Genomic DNA, 9,327 nt, shown 5'->3' on the forward strand with positions numbered 1-9,327 from the left:
CGTATAAAAACGCGCGGACGGGGGCCGCCGAGGACCAGAAACAATCAGAGGCGTAAGCAACCTTAGCCGCGTCTTCCGCTGGGACAGTGGCGGAGGTGGGTTCTAGAATGCCTCGACGTCACGAAGGAGCTCTAGGCTGCGTAGCAACCGCATGGCTCTTGCAGGGATTCCGAAGACCCCTCCGTTCTCACGGGGGGCTCTAGAATGGGACAGATCGCCCTTAAGTCTGGCTACATGTCTTGCTGGTCGGCCGGCGTCGCTTTGAGGATCCTAGTCCTATTGCTGTGCGATGGGCCCGGTACGGAGAAGGGTGCTATTGAGGGCTCGGCTGCAGCCGGGTGTCTCCTGGAGGATGTGGTGGTAGCACATCAGAGCTGCAGTCGCTTGTGAAAAGAGCCAAGGGCACGGTCTCCTAAACGCCTGCCTGTTATACGAGTTTATTAATTCAATTAACATTCGAATCTGTCCACAAAAACGGATGGAATCGCCTCGCAGGCAGCTCAAAAACACAATATTCTGGACCGAAATGGCTCCTTGCATGGAGCTAGAGAGCTGGAGTGAAGTTCAATTTGAGACTCCTGAAACCGATTTTGTATATTGCTATCATCCTGAGGTCTACCAAATGGTGTCAGGAGCAAGATCCTGGCTGGGGTGGGTGGACAGTACAGAGCCACATTGTAGAAAGGTGGCGGTGGGAACAGGATTGGCACCCCCATTGTAAAGGGTAGTTCAGCAGGCTGAATTACTTGTTCCACCCCACAAACCATACATTGGAATAAACTACATACACAAATAAAATGTATTGTAACAATAACTACATCAAAAAATAATATTAATAATTCAACATCTAAGTTACTGCAGTTTAGGGATTTTAACACAGAACTCTAAAACTGGCCAGCAGCAGCCAATAATGCAATCCTATGTGTACTCAGAAGGAAGTCCTGTTGAATTTACTAGGGCTTCCTCTTGGGTATGGTGTTAAGATTGCTGCCTACCTGCCAGGTGAGGAACACTGAGGCTGAGAGATAAGTGATTTCTACAAAGTCAGTAATGGCAGATATATATCAGTTTTATTTGCTGTTGTGGAAATACTCTGTGTCATCCAGGGATTTGCCAGTATATCCCAATTTAACTTCAACTCTCCCTGGTCAAAACACAGGAGCTCTGAGGTGGGTTTCAGACTGCACAATGTACCATAAAGCTGGGAATTACCGCTTTATGAACACACAGATACAGCAGACAAGTCTGTAATGATACTTTCCAAAGGAGGCATCATGCTGAAGTCTTTGCTCCATTTCAGGCTGTGGACTTCACCTTGACTTGTCTGACAATGGAACTGCTGCAGGACTGGCACGTGTTAGAAAGACAGCTGGAGAGATGGGTGAGAATAATAAAGATCAGTTCCATTTAGCTGACACTGCACTAAGTAACATAAACAAGCAATAAATGGGGACATCATCTGATCAGCTCGATCCACTGTGGCCTTGTTTCATCCATCTTCAGTGGCCATCTGATCTGTGCCTTGAATCTATGGCCTTGGCACTGCACTCTGGCCACCTGAGCTAGCCAAGCGATAGATGATCATTCATGATTTGTGCCCATTAACACAAAGCCCAACCAAGAACCTTGTTTTCCCATTGCCCTGTCACCAGTGCCAAATTGATTCTTCTGATTTATTCATTATTTACTAAATTTAAATCCTGTCTTTCCTCCAAAAAGCCCAAGCCAGAGTATACAGCTCTTCTACCTTCCATTAATCTTCACGGCAACCCTATGAGGTAGATTAGGCTGAGAGGTAGTGGCTGGCTCAAGGTCATCTAGGGAGCTTCATGGCCAAGGGAGGATTTGAACCCAGGTCTTCTTGGTTCTAGTCAGACATGCTAACCACTATACCTGCCTATTTTTTCAGACACCATCTTTGTCCACATTGGTGCCAAGGAAATTACTATCCCCTGCAAGTCTTCTGAGATGGATGTTGTGATTGGTATGAATCCCACCTACAACTGGAGCCTGGAAAATGAAGGTTAGGCCTTATTCCTTGGGACTCTAGGATCTCTCAGTAGATGTCAGGGACAGATGTGTGAGGGAAAGAAGAGGATGGGTTACTTGGGAAAAGGACCTGTTGGTGTCCCAGGGCTGCCAATGTTTTTTCTAGAATGATCAGCAACAGAGATTTTTTTGCACCTCAGACTGATTTGAACTTTAGCACCCAAGATAATATTTCCCAAGCATTTTGTGTTGAGAATTAGTTTAGTCTTGCCTGTGCCCTCTGTGTCCTTGTGCCTTGGGCAAGAGCCCATGTTGTGTCACTCTTCCTCCTAATGACTGCTACAGAGAGGCCATTATGTGGCTAAAATTGGAGTGAGTGGGGATTGGGCCTTGTGGATTTCATTAAGGAGCCCATGTTTACCTCTTATACCAGTTCAATCACTGAAGATGCATGAAAAGGTAACTTGCAAACACATCGATGCATCTGTTAAGCTTCCCAGATGTGAAACCAAGTTGACCTGAAACTGCCTGCCCAAATTAAAGTCTGGAGAGTTCAACAGATTATTCTTCACAATAGGCATATTGGCAAAAACATCAGAACTACTGGAAGTGAAATAGACCCAGAGCTCAGCTTTTTAAGGTTCCTGTTACTTAAAAGTTATGACTGAAGCAAGCTGTGAGACAACTTGCTTTTCCAAATCCAAAACTTGGTTGTAAAATACCGTAGTATCAGCATGTCACAAAATATTGACTAACTGTACCTGCCAATCTAAGCTATCCATATTACTATAATAAGAAAATACGTCGGGATTCAAGAAAGGTATTTTGTATGGGCATTCATGGCATAAGGGCAGCAGAAAATAATTAGACTCTCTCGATGCATCCATGTACCAATGAGCCTAGAGCCACATGAAGCTATAGAAGTATTAAAGGACGGGGTTTCTCTTGACCTCAGTATTGGTGCCTAAGCTGGTTGAAGCAGAACATTGTTCTTAGGCTGATTCTGCCCTCTACTTTCAGGAACCCATCCCCTCAGTGGTGATGCTTCCCTGACTCTGCATGATTTTCATACTGATGACAGTGGACTGTATGTCTGCACAGTCTCCTACACCACGGATGGCCAGCTCCATACTAAAACTTTCTATCACACAGTGGTGGGTGAGTGGATTCCAGATGTCTTGAAGGATAGTGAAACAAAGGGGACTGAACTATTTGACTAGATGGGTGATTGGCTGGAACCAGGAGGAAGCTAGTGGGGGGGGGGACGACATATATTGGGAGAAATGTGGGAGAAGTTTTGGCCTGTGGCCAGACGCTGTGGCCAAACGTAGGTGGTTTCTCTCTGTTCTCCTGAGGATCCACTGTCTTTCTTAGGTAAAGGGACCCCTGACCATTAGGTCCAGTTGTGGCTGACTCTGGGGTTGTGGTGCTCATCTCGCTTTATTGGCCGAGGGAGCCGGCGTACAGCTTCCGGGTCATGTGGCCAGCATGACTAAGCCGCTTCTGGCAAATCAGAGCAGAGCACAGAAACGCCGTTTACCTTCCCGCCAGAGCGGTACCTATTTATCTACTTGCACTTTGACGTGCTTTCAAACTGCTAGGTTGGCAGGAGCAGGGACCGAGCAACAGGAGCTCACCCTGTCACGGGGATTCGAACTGCCGACCTGATCGGCAAGTCCTAGGCTCTGTGGTTTAACCCACAGTGCCACCCGCGTGTTTACAATTTCTTTCCGTCCTCTTGAACTTCTTCATAGTGGACATGATGTGGAAAATGTGAGTTTTGCCGTCTTTTGAGCTCCTGTTTTTGTAGGAGAAGCTGCCTTCCAGATTCCCCTTCCTCTGCCTCTTTCCCCAGGCTACCACATACGTGCAGAGCTGCACGTCCTACTGCTTTTTCAGTGCAACTCTTGCGATGAGGAATTGACACACGGATTCCTGAAGACCCTGCGAGAGCATCTGAGCGAGGTGGTGCACCACCTCCACTGTGAACTTCTGCTTGGCGCCATCAGCTGCTTCCCCACCATGGAGAAACCCTTGGATGAGTTCAACTTCCAGGTAGAGCTTGAAGGTCAGAGCCAAGAAATTCAGGGTGTTTCTAGAGGATGGCAGAGGAAGTCAGGTTGGCTGGGTTCAGTCACAGTTTGGGGAGGAAGTGAAGTTTGGAGCAGGAGAGGCTCGTGCAGAAAGGCAGGATTTCACCAGCTAGGACTGCCTACTGAAAACACCAGAAGTAAGTGTAGCCTCAGTATGTGTCTTTGCTGAGAACAGGCAGATTTTGGGTAAAGGTACATTCCCTTGGATTGGCTGGAGGAACATTTCTTAAGCAGCAAGGGTGGCAATGGATATGTATCATGATCTGGAGGGTTGCGCTAAGTTGAATTAACATAATTAACTGCATTCACGCAAGCATCATATAGTGGATCTATTTTGCCATATCCTGGAATGAGGGTTTGGACTCTGTGTGCACTGATGGAAGAGCAAGCCTATTGGCAAAGGGACCGTAACATATTTGTCATTGTTTTCTAGTATCTCCTTTTGGGAAGGGCTGGGATAAATTCTGCTCCCCCAAGGCTGATGCACTGGAATTTGATTGTTATAATGGAGCTGTCTTGAGCAATCTGCAGCAGGTACGTCACCAAACCTCATCTCTCCCCTACCAGGAAATAAGTTTGCTGGGGTTTTGTACCTACATATGTTGTTGAGCTGCAAAGGGCAACCATATCTTTTATCTTCTGGAACAAGGCTAATGTGCATTGCTGCACATGGAATGGCTGGGGTTATTTACTTTGAGGCAATAAAAGCAAGAATCCCATAGTTATGCATATTTTGAAGAAAGGATGGGTGCTTGCATTCTAGGCATTTACTATGGAATTGCCACATTTTGTTCACTCACTCTTGTGATGACCCTGCCATCAGATTCTTATCCTTCTCTGTTTTCCCTGCACTCCTGTTTTCCTTCCTTTTTCAGAAAAACAGATCAATAACAAAAAGCAGACCTCCCAGTCTTCCTTCCCCCACTCTTGAACCACCCTATGCATCTCCCTACAGGCCGAGGAAGCAATAACCATATTCATGGAGAACAACAAACGTTTCCCCTTGGGAGAGGCGCCCACCTCCCGCACCTCCTTTGTCAACACCTTTGTCAACTTCCTGGAGGGTGGAACATGCCTGGAAGGTTATGGACAGACCCCGGAGCTACAGGCACGCTGTCCCGACTGCTGTAGTGAGTGGAGCAGGTGATCCATGAGCAGCTGCCTCATCCCTCCTCAAACACTGCCTCCGGTCCCATAGGCTGCAGTGTTTGTTCACGCCACTGGGAAGCCTCTCGCCACATTTGTTCTTAGCTGTCACCCCAGCCTTTGCAAACCCAGTGCCTTCCAGATGTTTTGGAACACAACTCCCACCAGCCCCAAACATCTGGAGAGCACTGGGTTTGTAATGGCTCTCTTCTCTCTACCTTCCCTTCCTCTAGAGCAGTGTTTCGCAACCTTGGGTCTCCAGCTGTTTTTGGACTACAACTCCCATCATCCCTAGCTAGCAAGACCAGTGGTCAGGGATGATGGGAACTGTTGTCTGAAAACAGCTGGAGACCCAAGGTTGGGAACCACTGTTCTAGAGTTTCACTGTAGCTCTGCCAGGTGCCATTGAGCTGTGTACACTTTAGTTTTCACCCCTTATGGAGCTATATTTCTCAGCACCCTTAACAAACTACAGTTCCCAATTTTTTTGGGGGGGGGGGAGTCACATGCTTTAAATGCATGGTGTGTACACAGCCCTTGGATCCGATCTGCAATTCCATCCAGTCAGAGCTATTTTGTCCACCTGTTTAGCACATTGCGCTAAGCATGACTCCCTCGACTCCAGGAAGAGGCACCCTCTCCACAACTCCTTTGAGGAGCATGATTGAAAAAGGATGCCTCTTGGGTAGGGCTCACATGGTATGTGGCCAGCTTTGAAATCCCTCTCTCCCTAAGCCCCCACCCTCCAGCTTAGCTGATGGAGGAATGAAACCTGTGTGCTGTCTGTATTTCAGGCTCTGCTCCTTTCGCTCCCCCCTCCATGCCTTTATCTGCCATTTTGCTTGACAGCCGCGTGCCCTCCTGGAACATATAGTGTGGCTGCAGCTGGAAATTGTGTTCCCTGCCCAAACGGATCATACAGCCTGCGCTATGGGGCAACTGTGTGCATTCAGTGCTACCACAACGGGTCAACCTTGCACCCTGCTGCCAGAACAGCTGCGGAGTGCATGAGCCCAGAAGGTATGTATCAGGTGGGAGACATGAGGAAGCGCTTCCTGAGAGACCTCTCTGGATTTTCCAGCACTGGTTCTAGGACTTGGCATACTGAGAGTCAAGCTAGACACAACATAAAATATGTTCAAGGTTTTAAAAAAATGCACATAGCATCAACTGTGTGGCTGGGGCTGATAAGTATCATGATTGTAGGGGGTGAAGGGGGGGGATTTTAACTCTTTCCTTGCCACAGTCCTGAGAAAAATCCCTCCTCTGAAGTTGGGAAGATTTGCTGCAATGGGGAATTTCTTCCCAATAGAAATACTGGCTCCAGAGGAGGATTTACTTCAGTCCTGGATGCTGGACTTGAATTAGTTTCCTTGGTTCTGTATTTTATTTAAAAGGTGGCCCCTCATCTGGGTAATAGACAGAGTGATGTAGAAGTAAATTCTTACCACAAGATTCACAACAGGAGAGTTAAATTTCACCTCCTGTGATCGTGTTAATTATCCATCTTCCCTAAGGTGATGCTCTGTATACTTAATGTCCCCTCAAACCTGTATGTTAAATCCAAAGACAGATTTATCTTCAGATGGCTATGTTCCACCTCCACTATTGGCTGTTGCACTCATGTCCTACTTGCAGGCTTCCTGCAGACCTCAGTGAGAACAGGATGCTGAAGGAGGTGGCCCTTTGGCCTGATCTAGCAAGGCTTTTCTTGTGTTCTTAGGTACCTAAGAAACAGAGCTCCTTGACTGCAACCATATATATGAGCATCTAGTGAGGGAACAGTTCTGTGCATGTGTGAATTTGGTCCAAACAGTGTTTGTTTATACTGGCTGCCTATTTCCCTTTGGCCTTTCTTTCCACTGTGATACTTAAGCTGTGATCCTGTTTAACTTAATAGAGGCAGGTGCTACTGCTGGATAGGCAGCTTGGCTCTGGGTGCTGAGGAGAACTGGCACTCTTGAGTGATCTGTGTCTCTTTCCACACAGTCCCACCAACACATGGATTTCCTGCTCTGTTGGTGATCTTTCTCGTCCTGCTGCTTACTTGCCTCTGTATCATTGTGCCGTGAGTTCTGGGTTTTCTTCTTTCCTGTCTAAGCCCACTTCTGTAAAATTTGGTGGGCCAAAGAGATGTGTGGCTGGTCATTAAGTGAGGGCAGTGTCCCAAGAGATCCTGAGAAATGACAGTGGCTGTGCAACCAGTTATCACAGATAATTGGGGGTGGGGGTGCCCAGGGAATGCCTCCACTACGGGATCATATATCTGCACCACCAGTGCAGTGCAACTACCAAACTTTTAGAAGATATCTGAAGCCCTGTTTAGGGAAGCTTTTAATATTTAATAGGTTATTGTATTTTAGTGTTTTGTTGGAAGCCGCCCAGAGTGGCTGGGGAAACCCAGCCAGATGGGCGGGGTATAAATAATAATAATAATAATAATAATAATAATAATAATAATAATAATTATTATTATTATTATTATTATTATTATTATTATTATTTTCCTGGCTTCTGGGACTAGAGTGCACCAAACAGGTATTGCTTTCATTCCACCTTTGCCCTTCCTCTGAATACAGCCCCCTTGCATAGTTTCCCCACATGCCTTCTACAATTTGATTATTATCACTTTTCAGTAACCACCACCTGATCCTGGCCAGGATACCCCAACCAGCATACCCTAACCCAGGGGTCAGCAACCTTTTCCAGCCATGGGCCGGTCCACCGTCCCTCAGACCACGTGGTTGGCCGGACTATATTTTGAAAAAAATAATAATGAATGAATTCCTATGCCCCACAAATAACCCAGAGATGCATTTTAAATAAAAGCACACATTCCACTCATATAAAAACACCAGGCAGGCCCCACTAATAACCCAGATATGCATTTAAAATAAAAGGACACATTCTACTCATGTAAAAACACGCTGATTCCCAGACCGTCCATGAGAAGGCGATTGGGCCGCATCCGGCCCACAGGCCTTAGGTTGCCTACCCCTGCCCTAACCCAACAGAGTTCTTGGGCAAGGGGGATGTTACCACTTTCCTATGCATCTGGCTTCCATATTCCTTATATGTGTCCCTCCCTGTATTTTGCTCGTGGGGTTCTGGGCAACCAGAGCTGTATGGGAGGGGTGCCTACTAAGATCCACATGCCTTATGGTAATAAAGATTCCCTGTCTCTGTGCAGCTGCTGCTGGTACTTCCGTCGTAGAAGGAAGAAGAAACAGGATTCTTTTCCTAAAGGCGATGGTGAGACCAAGCAGGAAAAAGATGTCACAGTCCTTGCTGTTCCGGACTCCCCAAAAGATGACTCTCCCCTGTTGCCTTCTATCACTTTGGAGAATCCTGACAAAGATGACTCTCCCCTGTTGCCTTCTCCCACTTTGGAGAATGCTGAAAAAGATGACTCTCCCCTGTTGCCTTCTATCACTTTGGAGAATCCTGACAAAGATGACTCTCCCCTGTTGCCTTCTCCCACTTTGGAGAATGCTGAAAAATATGACTCTCCTCTGTTGCCTTCTCCCACTTTGGAGAATCCTGACCAAGAAGGTGTCATGTTTCCAACTCCTCCCAATCCAGAGGAAGAGCCAGGTGGGGCTATTTTGCCACCCCTTTTTGAGCTAGAAGAGCAGCCTGTTATTGAAAATGTTGTGTTCCCATCATCCTCACCTGTCTCAGATTTTGAAAGTACATGACTCCCAGTAAATTCATGTCCAACAAACAGACCTGCTTCACATGTTGTTAAAGGTTGCTAATAATACTAACCACTCGTTCCCTTGCTCAAGGTCTGGGCCCTGCAAGGCCTCCTATTTTCTTGAGTTGGGTTCTGCATCTAGAAGATCAGAGAAGAACTGAAAACTTCTTCATCGCTAGCCATAGCTCACTGCACCTCAGTCTCCTAACAAAACCAGTGTTGGAAGTGAGCGGCCTGAAAGGAAACTGAGCTAATCTTTAATTTCCAGAGGGCATGGAGGGTTATGCTCAGACTAGGCAAGCAATTGCAGTGAAGCGGCTGAAGGCTCTAACCTAACAGTACCACAAATGAAGCAGCAAATGCTGCAGTGATTGTTTTGTGCTTCTGGCTATCACCCAACCG

At 46.8% G+C, this 9,327-nt stretch overlaps 1 protein-coding gene across 4 annotated transcripts; it reads left to right on the top strand.

Annotated features, from left to right (window-relative positions):
* LOC310765175 (zona pellucida-binding protein 2-like) lies at positions 1-8,954 on the top strand. 4 transcript variants are annotated; one of them, XM_083619889.1, is made up of 10 exons: positions 1-95; positions 1,301-1,381; positions 1,910-2,023; positions 3,010-3,147; positions 3,845-4,057; positions 4,516-4,616; positions 5,038-5,212; positions 6,078-6,248; positions 7,218-7,296; positions 8,419-8,954. In XM_083619889.1, the coding sequence occupies exons 2-10, from the start codon at positions 1,378-1,380 to the stop codon at positions 8,924-8,926; spliced, it is 1,503 nt and encodes a 500-aa protein (XP_083476015.1). In that variant the 5' UTR covers positions 1-95; positions 1,301-1,377; the 3' UTR covers positions 8,927-8,954. The 4 variants fall into 4 exon arrangements, with proteins under 4 accessions (XP_083476015.1, XP_083476012.1, XP_083476014.1 ...); XM_083619886.1 differs by lacking the exon at positions 1-95 and adding an exon at positions 102-298; XM_083619888.1 differs by lacking the exons at positions 1-95; positions 7,218-7,296 and adding an exon at positions 102-298.
* The last annotated feature ends 373 nt before the right edge of the window (positions 8,955-9,327 follow it).

The sequence above is a fragment of the Podarcis filfolensis genome (assembly GCF_964270895.1).
Source record: "Podarcis filfolensis genome assembly, chromosome: 6".
Classification (NCBI taxonomy): Eukaryota; Metazoa; Chordata; class Lepidosauria; order Squamata; family Lacertidae; genus Podarcis; species Podarcis filfolensis.